Source organism: Thamnophis sirtalis, unplaced genomic scaffold (assembly GCF_051295495.1).
Source record: "Thamnophis sirtalis isolate CommonGarterSnake01/CBP01778 unplaced genomic scaffold, rThaSir2_p1.2 scaffold_4, whole genome shotgun sequence".
NCBI lineage: Eukaryota > Metazoa > Chordata > Lepidosauria > Squamata > Natricidae > Thamnophis > Thamnophis sirtalis.
In genome coordinates this window covers 102,481,786-102,507,871 of record NW_028261384.1, presented here as the reverse complement: position 1 = coordinate 102,507,871, position 26,086 = coordinate 102,481,786, and the positions used below count along the sequence as shown (strand labels likewise).

The 26,086-nt window shown below is 39.5% G+C and overlaps 1 protein-coding gene across 4 annotated transcripts in view; it reads left to right on the top strand.

The window, feature by feature from the left end:
- The window catches only part of FAM117A (family with sequence similarity 117 member A), a 37,060-nt gene extending 15,481 nt beyond the window's left edge, over window positions 1-21,579 (top strand). Inside the window, exons 3-8 of one of the 4 annotated variants that reach the window (XM_014075149.2) lie at window positions 8,935-9,024; window positions 10,035-10,148; window positions 13,204-13,338; window positions 17,173-17,401; window positions 18,850-18,970; window positions 19,931-21,579. In XM_014075149.2, coding sequence (XP_013930624.2) covers window positions 8,935-9,024; window positions 10,035-10,148; window positions 13,204-13,338; window positions 17,173-17,401; window positions 18,850-18,970; window positions 19,931-20,261 — 1,020 coding nt within the window. In that variant the 3' untranslated portion in view covers window positions 20,262-21,579. The remainder of the gene's footprint in view (window positions 1-8,934; window positions 9,025-10,034; window positions 10,149-13,203; window positions 13,339-17,172; window positions 17,402-18,849; window positions 18,971-19,930) is intronic. The other 3 variants (XM_014075165.2, XM_014075158.2, XM_087713620.1) reach the window with 3 other exon arrangements.
- The last annotated feature ends 4,507 nt before the right edge of the window (window positions 21,580-26,086 follow it).

Below are 26,086 nucleotides of genomic sequence, written 5' to 3'. Positions count from 1 at the left end.
TGTTATCATGCAAAATATTTAAACTTTGGGGATAAGACTTTTGAGTTATGCCTTTCCTGCAGATTATCTGTCCTTGTGGTATTCAGACTTGTCCTTGTGGTATTCAGACTTGATTGCTTCTCAAAACAGTTTCCTCCTCCTTTCTTTGATGTGGAAACTATTTTGATCACCATTAGCATAATAATTTTTGAAATTTCTATTCCACAGTAGAAAATGAGATATATTTAAAGCCTTAGAGCATTGTTGAATCTTCTGAATGGAATTCCCCTATACCCATTGCTTCCTAACTAGATCTTTTATGTCTAAGAATATTTATCCATGTAGTAGGGCTATATTACTGCTTTCCTTCTCATCTTTCCTATTACCTTCTCCCATTGGGATCATATTGCTTTGCTGTTTGTATGTGCACCGGGAGTTTATGCATCGGAGCAAATGCCTTGTGTCACATCACACTTGTCCAATAAAGATCTATTCCAGAGATGGCAAACCTTTTTGTAAAGACATGCTAAAATTGTGTGCGTGTGCGCTATTGCATGTGTATGTGCCCACACCCACAATTCAATATGCCCTGCCCACCTGTGTATGCGCACAAGCCTCCCTGCCCGGTGCATGTATGCACAACATCACCACCCTCATGGGATGGGGGAGTTTTTGCCATTCCCATGCTCCAGAGGCTTTCCTGAAGCCTCTGGAGGATGAAAACGGCCTCCCCCAGCCACCCGAAGGCCCTCCAGAAGCCAGAAAAGGATTGTTTCTGAACTTCCGGTTGTCCCATTGGACCTGTTTTTCACCCTCCCCAGGCTCTGGGGCCTTTCATGAAGCCTTGGGAGGGTGAAAGTGGCCTTCCCTTGCCCTCTGGAAGTGCAGAAATCAGTTGGCTGGAGCACACATGCGTGCGGGAGCTGACGGCTTACCTGCCAGCAAATATCGCTCTGCGTGTCACCTATGGCATGCATGCCATAGGTTCGCCATTACGGCCCTATTCATTATCTATCTATCTATCTATCTATCTATCTATCTATCTATCTATCTATCTATCTATCTATCATCTATCTATCATCTATTTACATTTACATTTACATTTACATTTTCTTATTTACAAGTATTTTTGAATACAGTGCATGAATACAGGGTATGTCAGTTACGCAGACAAAGACCAGAATAAAAAAAAATCATGGTAAATATTAACACATGAACTCATAACAGTATCTATAATATGATAACACTTGTATTAAATATAATTGCTATAGTATAACCAAATATTTAAAAAAGAGTTTTCTTATATCTTAGCCTATTTACATTTTATATATTATCATACTTATAGTTGAAAACCATCTCTATTTTAATACAGACATTCATGGTCTTTTTTCTTCTAATTCCTACCCATTTCCCTAGCCACTCATAAAAACTGTTCCATATCAGGTAATATTATGAGTCTTCTTTATCCTTAATTTTAAAAGTAAAACTATCCATTTCAGCATATTCTAAAATTTTCCAAATTACTTCCTCATCTGGCAGAGTTTTCATTTTTCCAGTATTTGATATAATCCTTGCTCCTGTCAGTATATGTAAAACTAACAATATGGTCCCTTTATCGTAAACCTCTGGTATTATTCCAAACAGATATAATTCTGGCTTTGAATCTATATTTTGTTTAGTTGTCACTTCCAGCCAATTATCTAATTTCTCCTAATGTTTTCTTGCTTTGTTGTACATCCATCACATGTGGTAGTATGTGCCTGGGGACTGATTGCATTTCCAGCATTTTGTAGACAAGTTATTAAACATTTTTGCCAGTCTTCCTGGGGGTAAGTGCCATCTGTAGAACATTTTATATAGATTTTCTTTATAAGGTGAGGCCATAGTCAATTTATAATTCCTATCCGATAATTTTTGCCATTTCTCTAATTCAATGTTATAACCAAAATTTCTTTCCCATTTAATCATTGGTTCTTTAAACTGTTCCTCTTCCATTTTAAATGTCAATAAATAGTTATACATTTCCTTTATCAATTTTTCATCCGTCCCCATCAGAATCTTGTCAAGTACTATTGGTTCTTTATTTACATCTATGTTTTAATGTCTTTCTTATATCTTGATTGTATCTGGAGGAATGGCCACCAATCTAACTTCACCCCATGATTCTGTGATTGTTGTCTAGTTTTCAATTTGCCATTTTCATTCAAAATATCGTTGTAGAATACAATTTTTTCAAAACTACTGAGGTTTGGGTATATTAATGCTTCCATTGTGGAAAACAGACTGGTATTTTCATGTAGTGTTGTGTTTCAGTTTGTTCCCCAAATATAGAGCAGTGCATTCCTCACATGGTGCCTTTCAAGGTATCCATGAATGTTATTTATTTACTAATACATTTTGCTCAACTATAGATGGCTAACATCTAAACAAAATACTCATAAAGAATAACTTCTGTTACATTACAGTAATGACATAAAACAAGTAACTATGCTTCATCTGGACATTCTTTTCTAAGATATTTGTTGCTTTACAAAAAATGAAGATGTAGGGAGGCCTAATACAGACTTCATGGGGCAAAATAACTCCATAAAGAGGTCAGCTGTGATGGGCTGTTTCTGGGTCCATCCGCACCTTGGTCTGTCAAGAAGAAATTCAGTGTTTACATTCATGGATGGATCTACATAGCCTGGAACTAAGTTATGTAACGATCAATAGTTTAAATGAAGAAAGCTGTTTCAACCTTCTTCATATATAATAAATATTTCCCTTATGAGCAAAATAATGGTTTGACTGCCTGCATAAATATACTCGCACAATGAGTCGTAACAAGAAGTTTCCCACCATCGGTAACATTCCTTTCTCTGCACATTTCACAGGTGCCGCATGTAGCTTGCTATCTATTGTTATCATGCAAAATATTTAAACTTTGGGGATAAGACTTTTGAGTTATGCCTTTCCTGCAGATTATCTGTCCTTGTGGTTTTCAGACTTGATTGCTTCTCAAAACAGTTTCCTCCTCTTTCCTTGATGTGGAAACTATTTTGACCATCATTAGCATAATAGAGAGGTCAGCTGTGATGGGGGCTGTTTCTGGGTCTACCCCTTGAATACAATACAATATCAGAGTTGGAAGGGACCTTAGAGGTCTTCTAGTCCAACCCCCTGCCTAGGCAGGAAACCCTATACTGTTCCAGACAAATGGCTATCCAACATCTTCTTAAAGACTTTCAGTGTTGGAGCATTGACAACTTCTGGAGGCAAGCTGTTCCACTGATTAATTGTTCTAACTGTCAGGAAATTTCTCCTCAGTTCTAAGTTGCTTCTCTCCTTGATTAGTTTCCACCCATTGCTTCTTGTTCTACCCTCAGGTGCCTTGGAGAATAGTTTGACTCCTGGTTCTTTGTGACAATCCCTGAGATATTGGAACACTGCTATCATGTCTCCCCTAGTTCTTCTTTTCATTAAACTAGACATAACCCAGTTCCTGCAACCGTTCTTCATATGTTTTAGTCTCCAGTCCCCTATCATCTTTGTTGCTCTTCTCTGCACTCTTTCTAGAGTCTCCACATCTTTTCTACATCGTGGCAACCAAAACTGAATGCAGTATTCCAAGTGTGACCTTACCAAGGCATTATAAAGTGGTATTAACACTTCACGTGATCTTGATTTTATCCCTCTGTTTATGCAGCCTAGAACTATGTTGGCTTTTTTGGCAGCTGCTGCACACTGCTGGCTCATATTTAAATGAGGACTCCAAGATCCCTCTCACAGTTATTATTATTGAGCAAGGTACCACCTACACTATACCTGTGCATTTTGGTTTTCTTGCCTAAATGTAGAACCTTACTTTTTTCGCCATTGAATTTCATTTTGTTAGATAGTGCCCAATGTTCAGGTTTGTCAAGATCCTTCTGTATCTTAAACCTATCTTCTGCAATGTCGTCTATTCCTGCCATATTGGTGTCATCTGCACCCCCCACTTTGGTCTGCCAAGAAGAAATTCAGTGTGTATCTTCATGGATGGATCCAACAGGATGAATCTTCTCGAATCCAATACAGGGCCTGGAACTAAGTTACATAATGATCAATAGTTTAAATGAAGAAAGCTGTTTCATCCTTTTTCATATATAATAAATATTTCCCTTATGAGCAAAATAATGGTTTGACTGCCTGCATAAATATACTTGCACAATGAGTTGTAACAAGAAAGTTCCCACCATCTGTAAAATTCCTTTCTCTGCACATTTCACAGGTGCCGCATGTAGCTTGCTATCTATTGTTATCATGCAAAATATTTAAACTTTGGGGATAAGACTTTTGAGTTATGCCTTTCCTGCAGATTATCTGTCCTTGTGGTTTTCAGACTTGATTGCTTCTCAAAACAGTTTCCTCCTCTTTCCTTGATGTGGAAACTATTTTGACCACCATTAGCATAATATTTTTTGAAATTTCTATTCCACAGTGGAAAATGAGATATATTTAAAGTCAGATGCCTTAGAGCATCGTTGAATTTTCTGAATGGAATTCCCCTATACCCATCGCTTCCTAACTAGATCTTTTATGTCTAAGAATATTTACCCATGTAGTAGGGCCATATTACTGCTTTCCTTCTCATCTTTCCTATTACTTTCTCCCTTTGGGATCATATTGCTTTGCTGTTTGTATGTATACTGGGAGTTTATGCATCGGAGCAAATGCCTTGTGTCCAATCACACTTGACCAATAAAGACCTATTCTATTCTTATTTCTTTTTCTATTCTGTTTGAAAATAGACACAGCTTGTGCCTTGTTGCCTGCTGAAACTAAAGTGACAAGCAATAAATCTATCACTCAAATTAATTAATTATTTATTGGCTTACTATTGGCATGACTGTTCTCCATGGAGCTGGGCAGTTCCCATACTCTCTTTTTCAATAGTTCCATAGTTAAGATTTATTATGTATTTGTTCTAGTTATATGCTTCCTTCTCCCAAACTCTCATTGTTTTATTCAAAAATAAAAGAACCAAAAATATTTTAAATCAGAAAGGATAAAACTTGTATTCCCATGAACCCCACCTCCAAGGATAACACTGTCTCCATCTTTGCAAGACAGAACAAGTAAGTCTTTACAGCTTTCCTAAAGCCAAGGAGGGACCAAGATTTCTTAATCCTGGCAGGAAATTTACTGAGTCTGGACTTGTTGAATACAGTGACTTCATGTGATGCCTTTTAAAGTTATTATAGACTTTTGAGTTTCAAAAGCTCTAATCAATAAAACATTTTCTTTTCCCCTCTTAGACCAGTTCTTAAGAAGGCAGAACGTTGCATTTTGGCTCCTTCCTCTTAATAGGCTGCCTGATTTCAGGGTTGGGCACAAGTAGGATTGAAAGTAAGGTTGTCTCTTTGAAACACACATTTGCAGTTGATTAGACTGTGTCATATGGCTGGGGGCGCAGGGCAGGGACAGAATGGGATAAATCTCCTTGCATCTTAAATAAACCACGAGGAGGGAAATTTGTGTAATGTACTTTAAAGCAGATCTGCAGAATTTGATGCCCCAAGCCTAACCAAGTTGCAGTTTCTAAACACTTCCTCATATTGGGAAGTAATAACATTCGTTAAAGTTATATTGTAAATTAATATTAAAGTTTGTGATGATTGAAGTTGCCAAGCACTGGAAAGGAAAAAAAGGATGCCGGCTGTTGAAGAATGAATTTTAAAATTGACTGAATTAGCAGAGTTTGTGATATTAACTGCTTTGATCAGAGATAATGGACTAGACAGCTTTAAAAGAGACTGGAAACCTTTTGTGGACTTTCTATGTGCCCCAAAAAATAACAGATTGCTAACACAGGGATTTGAAGATTATATAATGTTCAGCTTAACCTGTTGACTGCTCTTACTTGAGTGTGTGTGTGTCTGTGTCTGTGTGTGTTTGTAAAGGGGTTAATTATAGTTTTTTGCCCTTTTTCAGCATCCAGTCAGGGTAGATTCTATATGTTAAATATTAGATTTATTTTGTATGTGGCTCATCTTTCTCTTTTTTGTACACCAATTTTTGTTATTAGTTCTGGATGTATGCCATTGTTTTGTTTGATCATTTTTCTGTTTTGTATTTTACCTTTTATGATAAAATCAAAAAAATATTGTCAAATCTGAAAGCCCATCTTTTACATTGGGCCTTCAGCCCTGCAACATTTTCTACTGTGGGAAAATGGGAGGGGGGATTATTTAGAGTATGACTGATACATAGTCAAAATAATATTCTTTTCTCAGAGAGTCAAGGACACCTTGCCCTGCAGCTGCCCTGATGTAACTGAGAGGCATCTCCAGTTTTGGATGGTGCCTGATTGGATCATGTGATGGACATATATGGGTGCTTGGCAGGGACTTGCACTTTCTTTTGGGTGGGCAAAACCTGTAAACTTTCAGATTTGGGTTTTCCCGGATGTGCCAATATGACATCTCTAATAAAATGAAACTTGGAGGAACTTCAAGCCCGGAGTCTTCTTTTGTTAAGGGTATTACTTGGAACCCTTACAAATATATAGTAGAACCTCCGGTCATAATTTGTTCTGTGACTTTGGTCGCAAACTGATTTGGTCATGACCCAAACCTAATTTTGGAAAATTGGCGCTTGCAAAAAAAATATGGGAATTTTTTGGTCGGAACCCAATTTGGTCGTGGTCAGAAGCGTTCATGACCAGAGGTTCTGCTGTACATAAATATTAAGATTTATTTTCTGTCTCCATCCAGTACATTTTGAACATCGGATGCACTCAAAGGTTTTAATGGATTTTAATACAGAAATAGTTTTGTACCGCCCATTATGCAGTCTCCTACACCAGTTCAGCTAAGATTTCCACCAGTTCAACTTAGTCTTCAATTAAAATACATATTCCAGATAAATTTATATGGGGAGTGAAATAAGGTTGAACTGAATTGAGGTTGTTTCTTGAAGCCTTGGATAAACTCAGCATAGTGATACTGTTTTTGTTCTCAGACTTTTTTCTCAAGGAAGCCTAGGGTGGAGGAATAGATGGGGAACTGGCTATTCTTGAGGATTCCATCTTTGCATTCATAGAAACAAAAAAATAAACTTCAGATACAACTTTGCCTATCTTCCGTAGCATGCTGTATGTTTTCTTCATAGAGGCTAGCTTAGTAGCTTGGAAGCTAGTCACTGGGACAGGAAACTGTCCTACACTCATCTGAGGCAGGGATCATGGCCAGAAAGTTTTTTTTTTTTAATCACACTTCTATAGCCTGGTATGAGCCTGGATCCCTTGTTTGTTTTGGTGGAATTGTCTACCAGGGCTGACAATTAGCTAATGACTTTTTTTTTCAGTTCACTAGAAGTGTGGCTGATTATGTGCTTCTGCCCCAAAATGCTTGCTAAACAAAAAGGTCACTTTTCACACAGCATTTCTAGCAGAGGAGGGACCTTTGCAAACAGTATTTAGCCCTTGCCTGCAACTCCTCTGCAGCTCTTCTCCTTACTTTTGCTAAGCCTTTTCACTGGGAATGTTGTTCCTTAACTCCTAAACTTTTATAGTTGCTCAGCTGTTGAGGCTATGCCATCCATTGTCTCTCCAAGGTTCTTCAAAATAGTGCTTGCAGAAGTAGCTGCTAGTCTCCTATTTTATAACAAGTACTCTATTGAAGATCAATTTTGTGTTCTGGATAGGCCCCTTAGGATTTTTTTGCAGTCTGTCTAATAGAAACATGGGGTACAAAATGAATCCTCCTAAAATTACTTCTGGTAGTTGTGAAATTAGAGGATCAGGGTGAAGAGAACCAAAAGAGAAAATCTTGATACTTAATTGTGACAGGTAATATATACTTAGAAACAAGGAAATACAAATGTTTTAGCAGCTCAATCTTCTATACTGTTGGTAGAATATTTGTCCCTTAGTTTATATTGTAAATGCGAAGTACAGAATGCCTAAGCTGGCAAGTACTTCGCCTGGAAGTACTCTGACTTTTCAATATTATAATTATCTTCACTTCTGTGCAATCCAACATTCGCCACTGAATGTACCTGTTAGCATAATTGCATGGCAAGCTACTTGACATCAGTTGCAGCGAAGGGCAAATCTGCTTAATGGAATTGAGTGTATATTTTCTTACAGATAATTACTGATAATGAATAATAATTATCAGTGTCACTGTCACCTTTCAGTGCAATGAGTACTTCAAACAATGTTCTTCTTATATCAGCCATCCTCAGTCTGAGTGTCTCCAAGCATTTTGGAGTTCAACTCCATGCTTACTCAACCAAGATCCCAAAGAGGAAGGCTGTCCTTACGTTGAGACTGCCACTGAGGCCTGAGCTTATGTGAGCTTTCTTACTCCATGTAATCTCTCATCTCTGGGTCCAAGAGTGACCACCTATCACAAAGTACCTGCAAAAATGGAGTGAGATGTGAAATATATTTGGACTCCTATACATATAGTGTTGTTTATTTAGTATAGTTTTTCTCAATCTTAGCACTCTTTATATATGCCAGGACTAGTTCCCAGAATTTCTCGCCACTATGACTAGAATGTCCTAACATGCTGGCTGGAAAATTCTGGAAGTTGAAATCCACACATCTGAGAGAACATGAAATATCCAGCCTTTTTGCTAAGATGCCCAATAAGACATAACTTTAAAACACTCAGGGCATAAAGTGCTGATGGAACCAGCTCTTTCTGGATATCAGTGCTTCAAGTAATTATGCACGATTATCTTCTCTAAAATCAGTTCTAGGATTATTTTCTTGAAGGAAAAGTTATGAAATCTTTAATTTGAGCTTTTTTCTGTACAGGGAAAAGATTCATATTTTTGATTCTGTACTTTTGGAATAATTTAACTATCAGTATTCTTTCAGAATAGCTCCTAGGAAGAAGATTGCCACATTGGAACTAATCTCTCTAAACTTCAAAATGTTGATCAGATATTGATAGCTCATCCCTTCCTCCCTCTTTGCAGACTCCAGTATCTTGGCATGAGTCAGAGGTGGGAAAAGTTGCAGATCATAAGCGATCTGCCTCATGGCATAATATGGATCATCGTAGAGAGGTAAGATAATCACTTGATATGTCAAGTGCCATTTATCTTACCACTATGTAATGTGCAAAAATGATTAAATTGCCAGAGTTCTTCTTTTTTTAGCAACATTATTTTCTATTCTTTTCTCTAAAACAAGAATGGTTACTCTTCAGGTAGGTTTAGTGCAGGTAGGTTTATTTTATTTTTTTATTTTATCTTAAAAATCATACATTCTATTCACACTCAATGTTAAGCTAATTGTAGAAGTGCACTTTATGATCACTCTTTAAAAGAGAATATAACACAAAATCAGAACTGATGACCCTTAAGAACAGGGATTCAGAGATGAAATTTCTTTACAAGATTTAAAAAATTAAAACATTAGATTTCCTATGCTCTGATAACCTCATCTGCATATATTTATTTTTGTTTATTTGTCTATTACCTAACGAACACTGGGATACTTGGTTTTGTCTATCATACTTTTCAAGGCCTTACGAAAACCAAATACATAATAAAAAATTTAAAAAATACTTTAAACCATAATAAATCAGTAGCATTTCACAAAGAAGAATTCCTGAGGTAATAATGATGGAGTTCAGTAAAACTAGCAAGCCTTGAAATGTCTATACTCCTTCTCTCTGCAGTTGATCAGAGAGAGTGCAATCCTCCAGAACTCATTTAAATGAACAGAGGAATTGCCCACCATCAATACATCTGTCTTTTATGGACTGCATCTCAGTTTATTAATTTGTTTGGTCTACTGATTAAGACACCAAACTAGAAACTGGGAGCCTGTGAGTTCTAGTCCTGCTTTAGGCATGAAAGTTGGCTGGGTGTCTTTGGGCCCAATTACTCTGTTCTCAGCCCAACTCAACTCACAAGGTTATTGTTAAGGGGAAAATGGGATAAATAAGGAGTATTAGGTATGCCTGCAACCTTGAATTACTTATAAAAATAATAATGGTGGAATAAAAATAAATTAAAAAACAAACCTCATCCATTACTCTACGAAAAACTAGTAACTTTTCATTCTCTAGATTGCTAAACTGAAGCAACAGCTCCAGCGAACAAAGCTTGCTGTTTGGAATAGCAAAGAGAAAGACCAGAGCTTTTCCACCCAAGGCAATCATAGCATGGCCCCATCAACCAAGGTATCTTCTTCTTTTTGGCATCTTTTCTGTAAAGTTCCTATTAGAAAATGGCAGGAAACAGAAACTCTCTTGGACTGAGGGAAGGAAAGTTTTATTGAGATTTTTTTTTTTTGTCTAAAGTAAGTATTCAATTCTAAATGGCTTGTATAGGGAAGCTGGAGCAATTATTTTCCTTCAACTTAAGGCATAATATAAGGAATATGGATATTTTTGTATGTCTGTTATTATATTGGAATTGTGTATTGAGATTGTGCATGGCTTCTTTTTAAAGCTTCACTAGAATTCATAGTTAAGATGCAGCATGAACAGAGGTCTGCAACCTTAAACACTCAAAGAGCCTTTTGGACCCATTTCCCACAGAAAACACCGGGAGCCACAAAACCTGGGTGGGCATGGCTAACTCGACGTTACTCATTCCCACCCAGTCACATGACCTCCCCCCAGCCACGCCTGTGTATCCGGTCACTAGGGCAGAGAACTGTTAAATTATATGCAATGCCCAGCTCGCCTAAGCCTCCCCTCCCAGCCATCTCTTGTTACACCTGAACTCACCTCCTGGCTAATCACCTCAAAGTCCTCAACATATTTATAGTTCTGTAAAAATATTGTTCATCTTTCTCTCTCTCCCTCCCCCCTCTTTCTTTCAATGAGTTGATGAGCAAAATGGCAAAACTACTTTCAGGGAGACATTTCACTCTTAAAATACACAACATCTCTCTCTCGGTTCACTGACAAAAGGGTGAACGATAAAACCGTGCCCGACTAAACTGCGGTGACAAAACTGCGTGTTCTAAAGTGCTCCGACAAATGAGCGCTGAATCGCGCTGACAACAGCACTGCGACAGAAACGTGCTGTAAAACTAAACACCCTAACCCTAACCCTAAACGTAACGCTAATCCTAACCCTAAACCTAACCCTTACCTTAAGTTAAATCGGCTTTCTGTCGACGGGCTGTTGTAAAGCGCCCTTCTGTCGCTGCGCTGTTGTCAGCGCGTTGATGACATCACAGTTTTAGCGACGCAGTTTAGTCGGGCACGGTTTTGTCGTTCGTCCTTTTGTCGGGTCACGCTCTCTCTCCCTCCCTCCCTCTCCTTCTCCATATCTCTTTCCTTCCTCTCCCACCCCCTGCCTCTCTTTCTCTTAATGAGTTGATGAGCAAAATGGCAAAACTACTTTCAGGGAGACATTTCACTCTTAAAATACACAACATCTCTCTCTCTCTCTCTCTCTCTCTCTCTCTCTCTCTCTCTCTCTCTCTCTCTCTCTCTCTCTCTCTCTCTCTCTCTCTCTCTCTCTCTCTCCCCCTCTCTCCCCCTCTCTCCCCCTCCCTCCCTCTCCTTCCTCTCTCTTTCGTTCCTCTCCCACCGCCCTGCCTCTCTTTCTCTCAATGAGTTGATAAGCAAAATGGAAAAACTACTTTCAGGGAGACATTTCACTCTTAAAATACACAACATCTATCTCCCTCCCTCCCTCCCTCTCCTTCTCCATCTCTCTTTCCTTCCTCTCCCATCCCCCTGCCTCTCTTTCTCTCAATGAGAGCAAAATGGAAAAACTACTTTCAGGGAGACATTTCACTCTTAAAATGCACAACATCTCTCTCTCTCTCTCCCTCCCTCCCTTCATCCCTCCCTCCCTCTCTTCCATCTCTCTTTCCTTCCTCTCCCACCCCCCTGCCTCTCTTTCTCTCAATGAGTTGATGAGCAAAATGGAAAAACTACTTTCAGGGAGACATTTCACTCTTAAAATGCACAACATCTCTCTCTCTCTCTCCCTCCCTCCCTTCATCCCTCCCTCCCTCCCTCTCTTCCATCTCTCTTTCCTTCCTCTCCCACCCCCCTGCCTCTCTTTCTCTCAATGAGTTGCTGAGCAAAATGGCAAAACTACTTCAAGGACTTTCAGGGACATATTTCACCTTTAAAATACACAATATCCCTCCCTCTCTCTTTCCCTCCTCCCTCTCTCTTGTCTCTCTTCTTCTCTCTCCCTCTCTCTCTTTCCCTCCCTCCCCTCTTCTTTCCTGGTGGGGGGGGAATGAACCCCTGAACTGGTGCTGGGTGGTAGGACTCTGACACCAGAGGCCAACGAGTCCAGCAGCAGCACAACGATGATCAGCTGGCTGGTGGGGAGACAGGGCATCACAACACTGGCAGCTCTGCAGGAAAAGCAACTGACATCTGGGAGGCAAGAGTGAGCCAACGACTACATAAGGTCCCATTGGGACTCCGTGTTGTAATGGGCTCCAGGAGGAAGGGAACCAGTCTCCCCCATTGTGAAGCATGCTGCTGCATAAGGCGCTGCGAGAGCAGCGGGCAGGCCATGGAGGCCGCAACAGCAAATGTACCACGACAAAGGCAAGTGCAGGGTCGCTTCGCTCCTGCACTAAGGCTACGGCCATCACCACCATCGCAACAGGGCGACAGCTCCTTCATCCCTCTGCTGCGACAGGGCAACAGGGAGCCGCAGCTGGGGGGGGGGGGGGATGAAAGAGCCTTTTGCAGCTCTGAAGCCATGGGTTTCTGACACCCAAAGTAGACACATCAGAGTATATCAGCCATATCTTTACCAATCCATTTCCCAGTTCTCTCCCAATTACCATTTTCATTGAAAATTAGAGGACAAAGGTCTATTGCTCAGTGTAAGAATCTTATTGATATGCAGGTGGTCCTAGCCTCAGTGTCTGAAGCAACATCTGTAAGAACAATTGGCTATATTTACATGAAACAAAAAGCCCTACACAAAGCCAACCATATATTAGCTTAGCTATAGTATGTGATCCCTGCAGGTAAATTATAATTCAGCATGTTGCAAAAATTTGAAAAATTGGAATGACATTAGCAAGTATAGTCCATTAAGTCATGAAATAAGAGCAGCTGTCAAGCTATTGGGGATCAGTGGAGTAATTGCCAAATTTTAAAGTACTTCGTATGTTCATAACAGTTGGGGGCATGTTGATCCACAAAATTATGTACTATCCATCCACCTTGGAGAATATTCTATGCTTGCACCAAGGTGTTAGTGGCTTCTTGATACAACACTGCATGTCCTTGTTTGTAGGGTACCCCATTTGCATCTTTTCCAGCACCGAGCACTGTATCGAGCAGTTCTTCTTTGCACAACAGTTTGGAGAGTATCAATCAGGAATTGGAAGAGATATTTGTAAAGGAGCAAGGAGACGAGGAACTCCTCAGAGTGAGTTATGGCTGGTGGGGTGAGATATGAGTGTAACCTTATCTGGAACTCAGAACATGTCAATTTTTTGCTGGATGTTTACACAGTCTTCGCTGCTAATTTTAATTACCAAACTCCTATCCAAAAACAAGGGCATGCTTTTCCATGCATGATTTGGATTCTCTACTTTGAAATTTGTATAATGAGGAAAGGGAAGTTCTGGCTGTCAAAGTTTCTTCTAGCTATGAAGAACAAATATATATTTCATAGAGAAATACACTGCATTGTCCTTCACAGGCAAATACGTCCACTTTTGAGGACAAATTGTGTTTTCTTTTGCAGGAGATTGTGATGATTCTGAGATAGAACTGCCAGTTAGAAAATAGCAACTGTGGGCATCGCACTGTGTAGCCCAGCAGAGAGAAGGAACTTGGAGAACGGAATCTTGGGGAAATGGGTTGAAACCCAGGTCTGAAAGAGATTCCAACCTGAATCTCAGCCTGAGAATACTTAGCACTGTTTGGGAGACAAAGTTAAAAATTATTTTAGGGTTCTATGCTTATATTTACAAGGTACCATATTTTTCAGAATATAACATGCACTCCTCCCCCCCCCCCATCCACAGAAGTGGGTGGAAATGTCTGTGCATCTTATACAGCGAATGTTATTGAAGTCCCACCTACCTGCCACCCCCGCATCCTTCAGCTTCTGCCTCCCAGCAATTTGCTTCCTTGCAGGAAACAGCAAACAGTCTGGTCAGCTTCAGCACAGCCTGATTTAGCACAAGCAGCTCATTGGCGGTTGGATCTGCCTCTCAGAATACCATCAATCAGCTGTTCCAGGCTGCGGAGATTGCCGCTGTCCATTGGCGTCAATGCTATCCATTGCCACTGCCACCTATCACGGCCTCCACGCACCTCATTTTTGGATCTCTGCACATACTGGTATCAGCCTCCGCGGTGCCAATAGGCGGCAGCAATCCCCACAGCCTGGAACAGCTGATTGGTGATATTCGGGAGGCTGATCCAACCACCAGTCAGCTGCTTGTGTTAAATCAGACTGTGCTGAAGCTGACCATGCTGTTTGCTGCAAGGAGGCAAATTGCTGGGAGGCAGAGACAGATTTTTTTTCTTGTTCTCCTCCCCAAAAGCTAGGTGCGTCTTATACTTTGGAGCATCTTATCGTCTGAAAAATACAGTATATATAATTAGCAAAATACAGTGGGGCAAAAAAGTATTTAGTCAGCCATCAATTGTGCAAGTTCTCCCACTTAAAAAGATGAGAGAGGCCTGTAATTGACATCATAGGTAGACCTCAACTATGAGACAAAATGAGAAAACAAATCCAGACAATCACATTGACTGATTTGGAAAGAATTTTTTTGCAAATTATAGTGGAAAATAAGTATTTGGTCAATATCAAAAGTTCATCTCAATACTTTGTTATATATCCTTTGTTGGCAATAACAGAGGCCAAACATCTGTAAAACTTCACAAGGTTGGCACACATTGTTGCTGTTATGTTGGCCCATTCCTCCATGCAGATCTCCTCTAGAGCAGTGATGTGTTGGGGCTGTTGCTGGGCAACACGGACTTTTAACTCCCTCCAAAGGTTTTCTATGGGGTTGAGATCTGGAGACTGGCTAGGCACTTCAGGACCTTGAAATGCTTCGTACAAAGCCACTCCTTCGTTGCCCGGCGGTGTGTTTGGGATCATTGTCATGCTGAAAGACCCAGCCAAGTTTCATCTTCAATGCCCTTGCTGATGGAAGGAGGTTTGCACTCAAAATCTCATGATACGTGGCCCCATTCATTCTTTCCTGTACACGGATCAGTCGTCCTGGTCCCTTTGCAGAGAAATAGCCCCAAAGCATGATGTTGCCACCCCCGTGCTTCACAGTAGGTATGGTGTTCTTTGGATGCAACTCAGCATTCTTTCTCCTCCAAACACGACAAGTTGTGTTTATACCAAACAGTTCTACTTTGGTTTCATCTGACCATATGACATTCTCCCAATCCTCTTCTGGATCATCCAAATGCTCTCTAGCAAACTTCAGATGGGCCCGGACATGTACTGGCTTAAGCAGGGGGACACGTCTGGCACTGCAGTCCCTGGCGGCGTAGTGTGTTACTGATGGTAGCCTTTGTTACGTTGGTCCCAGCTCTCTGCAGGTCATTCACTAGGTGCCCCCATGTGGTTCTGGGATTTGTGCTCACCGTTCTTGTGATCATTTTGACTCCACGGGGTGAGATCTTGCGTGGAGCCCAAGATCAAGGGAGATTATCAGTGGTCTTGTATGTCTTCCATTTTCTAATTATTGCTCCCACAGTTGATTTCTTCACACCAAGCTGCTTGCCTATTGCAGATTCAGTCTTCTCAGCCTGGCGCAGGTCTACAATTTTGTTTCTGGTGTCCTTCAGCTCATTGGTCTTCACCATAATGGAGTTTGGAATGTGACTGTTTGAGGTTGTGGACAGGTGTCTTTTATACTGCTAACAAGTTCAAACAAGTGCCATTAATACAGGTAATGAGTGGAGGACAGAGAAGCCTCTTAAAGAAGAAGTTACAGGTCTATGAGAGCCAGAAATCTTGCTTATTTGTAGGTGACCAAATACTTATTTTCCACCATAATTTGTAAAAAAATTCTTTCCAAATCAGACAAAGTGATTGTCTGGATTTGTTTTCTCATTTTGTCTCTCATAGCTATGATGTCAATTACAGGCCTCTCTCATCTTTTTAAGTGGGAGAACTTGCACAATTGATGGCTGATTAAATACTTTTTTGCCCCACTGTAGATATATCTGTTCTAAACACCATTATTAGTTTCTTAATAGAAACTAATATGTTCAGTACGTTCCTATGTTAACCAACCAATGTCTTCCCTGCCTTCCATTCAGTTACAATAAATTACAGCAGTGTTTGCTAACATCAGCAACTATAATATACGCAAATTTCAGCTTCTAGATTTCTTAACGATGGCAATGGGGGCCGGGAGATTTTAGGATTGAAGTTTGCATATCTTAAAGTTGCAGGTGTTGAATAGAATTTTTTTAAAAAAATTGAATTTTCCAAGGGGTTTTATTGATAGCAGCAAAACAAAGGGGTTCCAAAAATACACACAAATACCTCCAAAGCAAGGAGGTTTTGCAATAGAACTTATAATAGTGTCCCTATGAGAAAAAAATAAGTCTCCAATGATTTCTTAGTAAAGTGTGGGGGGGAGGAGTAGGAGAGTTTTTTCACATACACCTGTAGGGCATTTTGTCCTTATTGACTCTTTTCAAAGGTTGTGTCCAGTACTGGTAGCAAATACTGACCTAGGCCACCCTCGTTGAGGATTGATAAATATGGTCTTTAACCTTCTGCTGTCTTTTTCACAAAATTGAATTAGAGTGCTTTAGTTATTGCTCACTTATAAAAGCATATTTCTGTCAAATTTCATCATCATCGCACCTCACTCTTTGCCATACACCAAATCTATTATTGCCATCTAATCTAAATTATGGATAGTCCTATCTATGGGATATGATATATGTGGGGGAAATTATTTTTATTCCTTCGAGTTTTCTAGCTCTCTGCCCTTCATACCATTATTTCTGAAGCATATCTATATTTCATCGAGTTATGAAAGAGCTAGCTTCATTTAGTTTCTCTTCTCCCTAAATAATTTTTATTGGTAACTATATAAGACTGCTTATAGACTATACTTTTGCCAATATTTATGTTATATAAATTGCTAGAGTGATGTTTTGGGAAGAAGAGGGATAAAATGGTTTAAATATTTTAAAACGTTGTCTGGGTCTCCCCATGACTCTGCTCATTCCTGCCTGCTTCTTTGGGTGTGCTTTCTTTTAGGTCTTGGAGGTACCAGATGGGCACAGAGCTCCACTTCCTTTCCAAAGAAATACTGAAGATTCCTGGTTGCCACGACTGGAAAACAACAGTAGCCCCTGCAGCAGCCTTTCTCTTTCTCCATCCCCTTCAGATGGTCTTCAACAATCCTCACCTTCTCCTACCCGGATGATAACTGATGAAGATTTGCCCAGGTTTTTAGCAAAGCTAGTATTGGAGAACAAAGGTAGAGGTAAGTTGGTTAGGTTAGTAGCAGTCTGCTGTTGTACAAAGCTTTGAAGGATTGAATTGGGTATGTGTGTGTTACTGGCTTGTTGTTTTAAATGGTTTTCAACGTTCAGCAACTGAGGGATGCATTCTGGAAGGGTTAAGAATGAAAAAGAGATCTCTCTTATATGTAAACAAATATAAATAAAATTGCAGTTATGTTAGTGTAAACCAGGGGTATCAAACTCATGTTATGTGATGTATCATGACTTCCCCCCCCCCCCTCTTTACTAAACCGGGGGTGGGCATGGCCAGTATGTGATGCATCCAGCTTGAGGGCTGCGAGTTTGACACCCCTAGCATAAATAATTTGATCCAATTATTTCTATTGGATGGACAATGTTTTGACGGCTGGGGACTTAACATTTTGGATGTGGCCAAAATGATGATGCATAGTAGCTGGAAGACAAAATGTGATCCCCTTCCCTTGGAATATTGGAGGTAATGTGATTTTTTTTCTTCTGAGTTTTATAAATAGTGAAGCCTATTTTAGAACAAGGGTTTTCCCCCCCCACAAATTGCAAGAAGTTCTGCTATCAATTTTTGGCAACTGTGGGCAGAGGTTGCTCTGCAGAGTGTTACAAGGGCAAAGCTCCACCTGTTTTTTTTATGTGCATTGTGTGTCATGGCCACTACCTTCACTTTTTTTTTAAACCATACCTTATGGACATCCTTGAAATGATGAGACAATGTTTGCTTCTTTCAGAACTGATTATTTTTTCCCCATCAAGTTTTTCATATAAACATTCCAGTTTTTCTGATTTGAGTTTTTCTAATTGGGAGCTGCCCAGAGCTGGTTGAAAATGGGCAGCTTTATAAACGTTTTAAATAAATGATATCTGTCTGTCTGTCTGTCTACCTGTGGTGGGATTCAAAAAAATTTACTACCAGTTCTATGGGCATGGCTTGGTGGGCGTGGCAGGAGAAGGTTACTGGAAAATCCCCATTTCCTCCCCACCCCACTAACCTGATTCCTAGTTCCGTTCTCCTGTGCAGGGCAACAAAAGAAGACCCAGCCAATCAGCTGGGACTCAGGAGGCAGCGAATAGATCGGGGGCAGGGCCATCTAAAGGTGGTATTTGCCGGTTCTCCAAACTACTCAAAATTTCTGCTACTGGTTCTCCAGAACTGGTCAGAACCAGCTGAACACCACCTCTGCTATCTACCTATCTGATAGATAGGCAAACTGCTTTGGCAGCCTGTCCCAAATCCCGTGAAATCCATGATACCATTTCATTTCTGTATTTCAGTTGTATCAGATATATAACTCTACTTGTATATAGTTCTATCTGAGGAACATAAATCCTGCTGGTATATGATAAAGGTAGCATATTAACTGAGCTTTCATTGTTTCTAAGTTTATTTGACTGAATCGGACTGAATCGGTTCTCTTCCCTAATTTTCCTCTTTCAGAAAATGGCAGCACTTCTCCAGACCTTTCTTTTGCCCTGTCTCCTCATCCCAACCACACCTATGTATTCAAGCGAGAGCGTCCAGAGGGCTGTGAAAAAATCCATGCTTCTGAGGAAGTAGTGTAAGTAAGAGGCCACCCTTAATGTTTGCAACTACAGATGATAGAGCAAAAAATTGCAGGTCAAGTACAGAACTGCCCTCCATATAATGCTGATAAAAGTAAGAACCAATTCTGGGTTGCATGCAAACAGCTCCACAAAGCACTGATAGACATGTATTTGTCATCTTTATACTAAATGTCTTTCAAAGAGATTGTCTTACAATCTGCCCACATCTTATTCTTATAGTAATCTTGAGAGAAAAGCTGATCTTAAGATCAGGATTGATTCAAGGTAGTCTTGTTCTCTCCACTCCTGCTCTGATGACGCCTATTTTGCTAAATACATTGCTATGCTACGCATTTCAAGTGCAAAGCAGACAATAATAAAAACAAAATGTAGGTGTTATCTGATTTCTAATATACGTTTTTTTTAAAAAATCATTTAGAAATCTTTTCTGTTCTAGCTTATCAACCCATAATCTAACCCATTTGTGGTGTGGACTGAGTTTATTCTGAGACAAGGTTAGAGGAGAGTTTCAAATGTATGAATGCAATCCATCTATTTGTTTCATTGCCAAATCAGTTCAATGATTCTATATACAAAATTGATTTGGGATGATAATATTTAGGGTTGAAAAGTAATTAGATGCTTTGATACTTGCATTCTATTTCTTTCTTGGCAATCATAGTGTCTTTTGGATGGACTACTGTGCACATTAGTGGGTTTATGACACTGTAATAAAGAATTTGTACATTGTAAACTGAAAACGTTAAAATCCGGTAATGTTTTCCCACAAAGCACCATGTCTGTTGCACCAGGCTCTTAGTGAGCAGCTCCCACATTTTTGCTGAAAGACACAACAGTCCATGCTTATTTTTAAAAAATGTCTTCTTGTACTGTCATCCTGTAACCTATCAAAATCTAAAATAGTTGTTAGCATTAATTCTTACATACCTTTTAATTCTGATTTTTATTTTTAGGCCTGATCAGCCTGTCCTGCCTTCTTGTCCTGATAAGAACAAAGTCTACTTCAAACCAACAGGCTCTGCCTTCTGCCAGTTTAGTCTGGTGAAGCCTCTTATTCCCAAAGTAAATATCCCGTACAGAGACTTCTCTTCCTCTCCCAACCCAAAGTCCTCAGGCACATTTTCTTCTTGCCAAGCCACTACCGCTGTCCCCATCCTCACTTTACAGAAAGACTTGAGTGGAGACAACTTCAGTGAAAATCCAAAATCTCCATTAGGTTTGGAGTCCTGGAAACGGCACCAACCTGAAGACGCTGCCCTCTTTCATAGTTCTGTAGCTGTCTGAAGAACAGGGAGTGGAGTAGAGGCAAAATAAATTCATGGTCCTTCTAAGGCCTGTACAAAAAAAGTGCCTTGATGCTGGGAAACTGAGGGATCCCAGCAACAGCCTTAAAGTAAAGATTGCTATTGGACTCCTTTCAAGGAGCACTTCTTTCCTTAAGCATCTCTGTCAATGTCGTTCTGCTACTCTGGTATCCAAAGAGCAAAGATAGCATCTTCTCATTTGGAATACATAAGACAGTTAATTACAAGGATTGTCTTTCTCTCTGCTTGCTGTGTGAGGCAAGAGCTCATTGACGGTGTTTAAATGTTCCTAGAGATGTTTCTCAAGGTTTCTACAGAATAGAGTATATAATGAATATAAAATGCCAGAACTTATGTATGCTGATTGAACAGTTGATGTTACTGGGTAAAAACTGAGCAGAGTAGTGTTTCATGGGGTCTCAAGTCTGCAAAACCCTGTTAAGATTCTTTTCATATCTTGCTCTGCACTGTATGGCACTCACATCACTGGAATACAATCAGTTAAATGCTTTGAAGTATTTTCTTTCCTAATGATTATGCCGCACCAGATAATTGAGTAAGTAAATTATTCAAGGTGTGTCTTAGAGATAAAGATCTTGAGTCCCTTCATAAGAAGGAACAGCAAAGGAGGAATGTCCTATTTGCGGTTTTTCCAAATGGACCTCCTAAAATTATTATTTTTTTCAAAGAACTTTTCAAAATGAAATTGAAGCCCAAGCCATTCTTGAGGGATGCAGCTGCCAATGGAACATATTATTTTTCTTTATTATAATAAATTGAACTCGGCAGTTGCATCTTGACACTACAACCCTTTTAGCCCATGAGTGGAAATACACTCAGCTTTTTATTCATTTTAAGAAGACTCCAAAGATCCTATGTTCACCTACATCTTCATCTTATACCTCTAGCAACCCCTTCAGTAGAAAGGCCTTAAACCTGGTGATGCCTTGATTTCAAAGTGTATTTGGAAGTCATATTTTGTTCTTAAGTTTATGGATTGTACTAGGAGGGTTTTATGAAATTGAGAGAGAAACTATATTTTCTTTTGAAGACAGTATTTTTGCAGCTACTTTTGAAGTTTTTTGTAAATGTTAATGTACTGTATGCACCATGAAAAGCTTAATGAAACAATCTTAGCCTCAGAGGTTCATTGCATCTTGAATTGAAAGGGTTTTTTTTTGCAGATTCTTGGTGTTTAAACAATTAAAATAACCATAAAAATTTTGAGTATCAAGTATGTTTATACTGCATTATGTTTAAAAAAAGGAGAAGGTAATGGTAAAATAGCTTGGATTGATTTTCATATTTGCAGTTGTATTATTTATAGCCTTACAAAACTGAATGAGAACTGTCTAAAGGATTGAGTGGTGATATATTATCTATCCCTATCTCAGATACATTAAGCTATTACTTTTTTCATTTAGCCACTGGTAACATTTAAAATTTTGAGAATGTTTGTGCTTACACTCAGAAAATGTCTGTATATTCATACTGGCTGCCATGATAAATAGGCCAGTCATAAAACATCCAGTTACCAGAAGATAAATTAGTATGGTTTTTCTTGCTGGTTATATAGCCCCTGCAATATACCATCCTTGTAACTTAACTCCCCTGCCCAGGCTAGATCTTTGGTAGCCTCCAACCACTTTATTTTAAGAACACCGAAGAATTTGCAAATAAGAATGGTATTGTTCCCTAATGCATAAGTAACAAACAGGAGAAAGCCTAACTGAGTAAACAAGACTTAAGTTTCACAGAAACCTAATGGGATGAGAATCAAGAGTGGAACACAATATTCATAATATATTATTTGTTCAAAAGAAGTAGAACAAAAAGATGGAGTGGTTTTTAGGGAGTTTTTTTTAAGCCATATGCCTGGAAAGAAATTAAAGTCCCTCAATATCCCGTTGAAGGTATCTGGATAAAATTAAAAGGAGCAAGAAATAAAAGGGATACTCCATTGTAGGAATTTCTTATAGGCCATTTATTTATGTAAATTCCATTTTTTAATCCTGCCTTTATTATTTTTACAAATAACTTGAAGGAGTGAACATATCTAATACTCCCTCCTATTTTCCACACACTAGCAATCCTGTGAGGTGGGCTGAGAGAGAGTGACTGGCCCAAAGCCACCCAGGTGGCTTTCATGCTAAGATGGATCTCCCACATCTCCAGGTTTCCAGCCTGGTACTTTAGCCAATACATTTGCCTGTTTTTTAAATCCAGTAGACTATGTGAACAATGCCTTTGTAATCCAACTCATCATGTTATAGTGGTAATAACTCATCTTTTGCAGAAAACTATCAGCCACAAATATGTAAGTTTATTATCTGCTTTGCTGAGAATTGTATTTTTCAGATGATGAAAGAAGAAACAAGGGGGCTAGCTATCTAATAGGAATTAAGAGGGCAAAAGGAGACAGAGAAAATCATGTTGGGTTCAAATTACCTACTACTAGTTTAACTGCTGAGAAATCATTCATGTATCTTGGATTCCAGGAAAGCAGATTTTAAAAAGATAAACAAATACTAGGTCTTAAAATTATAATTAAACAAGTTAGAGGAATTGGAGAGCCTAAAAATGTATGCACAGACTTGAACAATCCCCATTAGGATTTAAAATTTTAAGAAAGCTACATGGATAAATAGCAACCTTGTTGCAGTTTGAAAAGTAAAAAGATTTTTAGAGAATACTAACCAATAACCCGACATTGTCCAGAAATTTATTTATAGGGAGAAAATGTCTGGACCAAATATAATTTCTAATGTTGGATTTCCCCCTTACCAGATGGAGCCCCTTTGTGGAGTACCGTGAAGCCGTAACCATAGCAACACCACTGTGCTGTACAATAAAAGCTAGTATGGCAATACAGTACAACAGGCTGTATCTTAACAGAAACACTCCCCCGCCCCCCGGGAGGGGTGTCTTACCCCACAGTATTTTTCTCCAGAGAGTGTCATCTATGTACCAAGTTTGGTAGAAATTGCTGAGGCGTTACAGAGTTATGCTGGAACATACACACACACATAAACAAACACACACACAACCACTTATATACCAGTAGATAATGATGATAGATAGATAGATAGATAGATAGATAGATAGATAGATAGATAGATAGATAGATAGATAGATATAGGCAGACAGACAGACAGATAGATAATTCTAGTATCTCAAGCCTGCAGCAATTGTGCAGGCTTTATGATAGTGTCTAGTTTGGTATCCCAAAGTTATCACTATCGATAAAATGGATTGATGTGGGTTAGACTGTTTTGCACTCTGATAGATTTGGAATTGACTGAACCACACCAAGAATGTTAGTAAATGGCTTTGCAACAATACTTAAGGGGGGAAATAGTAAAGTGGCCTATGTTCTTAATCCAGTGCTATATTTATAAAATAACATTCTGAACAGATGTTTATCATATTAGCATATGATATCAAGCAGGGCAAATTAAAATACTTTGAAGGTCAAAATCACAATTCAAAATAATAGTTGAACAATGCATGAAATCTAAGGATGGTCCATCCAGGTAGGAAAATCAATTTTATGGGTACAGGATTAAAGAAATTTAGCTTGGTGACTGCATATGAGAAGGAACTATCATTAGAATGCCACTGAATCACTTGTTAAAACATCAGCAATCAATGTGACAGCAGCAAAAAACATCCAGTGCGGTCTCAATTGCAGAACCAAAGCAATTAGTCCAGATAGTAACAGTTGAACTTTCATTGGATGTGTCTGTTGTATGATGTCCAACTTTGGCTGGACAGGATCAAATGAGGTATCAAGAAGTCTGATAATTAAACCCTATGAGAAATAGTTAAAGGAGCTTGCATAAGAAAAGTCCAGAGCAAGGTTTCTCAACTTTTGCTAATTTTGAAATGTGTGGCTGGCTAGGAATTTGGGCAGTTGAATTGAGAAGCTGCTCTAGAGAAGGGATTTCAAACTCGATTTTATTGAGGGCTGCATCAGGGTTGTGTTTGACCTTGGGGTGGGGGGTTGTGTGTGGCTGAGGTGTGGTGTGGTCACTCATGTCGGTGCGTGTGGTGGCCCAGGCAGGGCTGGGGAGGAATCCAATGTTTCTAATGGAAAAAAGTGAGACCAGGGAGAGTGCCAAACTCTTGTCCTCCTTGCCATCCCTTAGGACTTCTAATCCTAACCCTCTCTGTTTCACCTTGCAACGGTCTTCTGCAACCCTCTACCAACGAAAACAGAGCTCCTCTAACCCTCTGCCAGCTGGTAGAGGCATCGTGGACTGGTCCTTCGCTGTTTCCAGGGCAGCCCTGGGGGCCAGACCTAAGCACTCCATGGGCCATATGCAGCCCGCAGGCCTTGAGTTTGACACTCCTGCTGTAGGGAAAGGTGGAGTGGTTTGCAATATTTAAAAAAGGTTGCCAAAGGCAAACTTGGTCCCATTGAAACTGAAAGCAGAGCAAGAATCAATGGATCAGCACTTCACTAAACCGTGGTAAGTCCTGGCTATGGTGGGGTCCTCTATATCCAGGAGCCAATCATCTTTGACCTTGGATGTGGTTGCATTACTCCAGACAGACTCAGTGCACAACCTGGGGGAGTCTCTTGAACTCACAACTCTTAGTTAACTTTAGTTTACTTTGTCATTGCATATGGTACAACGAAATTAAATGCCATCTTCAGTATACATTACAATTATAAAAATAAAACACAAGCATACATCTTTTACATTCTATATAATTGAAATTGAAAACCCAATATTGCATTATACCATAGAATTCAATATGGTTATTGCCCTGAGATAGAAGCTGTTTTTCAGCCTGTTTGTTCTTGTTTTTATTATCTTGTACCATCTGCCAAATGGTAATAGTTCAAAAAAAAAAGTGCCCAGGATGAGATGGCTCTTTGAAATGTTTTGAACTTTCTTAAGGTAGCGGGAGCTATAAAGCTCTTCCAAAGAGGGGAAAGGGCAACCAATGATCCTCTGGGCAATATTGACCCTCTGGAATGCAGTCCTATCTGTCACTAAAATTGGCAAACCATACATAGATGCAGTAAGTTAGAATACTCTCTATGGTGCAGAGGTAGGTCAACAGCAGTTTTTCATTGTTTCTCGAGAAATCTCAGATAGTTTATTCTCTGCTGGGTCCTTTTGACCAGTGCTGCAATGTGAGAGCCCCAGGTAAGGTCCTTTTTAAAGATAACACACAGAAACTTAAAACTGGCCACTTGCTTCACTCAGTCTCCATTGATAAGCAAGGGCTGGATGTCTGATCTATTTCTTCTACAGTCCACTATAAGCTCTTCGGTCTTATTTGTGTTAAGGATCAAGTTATTGTCTCCACACCACGAAAGCAACTGTTACACCTCATCTTGATAGGCAGATTCATTCCCTCCCCGGGGTTGAATCATCTGCAAATTTAGTAATAGTATTACTAGCATGAGTGGAAATGCAGTCATGCACATAAAGACTTGCTTGAAGCCAGAACTGTTGCTTGACTCTGTTGTACACCAGTTACGTCCTTTTCTGGATAGGGAGATTCTCTGCTCAGTCACTCATGCCCTAGTCATTTCCCGTTCGGACTATTGCAATGCAATGTATGTGGATCTACTCTTGAAAGGTATACATATGCTTCGGCTTGTACAGAATATAGCCAAGTGAGCTATATTGAATGCCCAGAGGTGGTACCAGTTTGGTTCTGGGTCAAATTCAACGTATTGGTTGCAATATATTCCACATGGCATGGGGACAGACTACCATTTTTGTCCCATTACCAAGTAAGGTGTGCTGCAGACCTCATCAGTCAAAATTCTTTTAATTCTGCCAT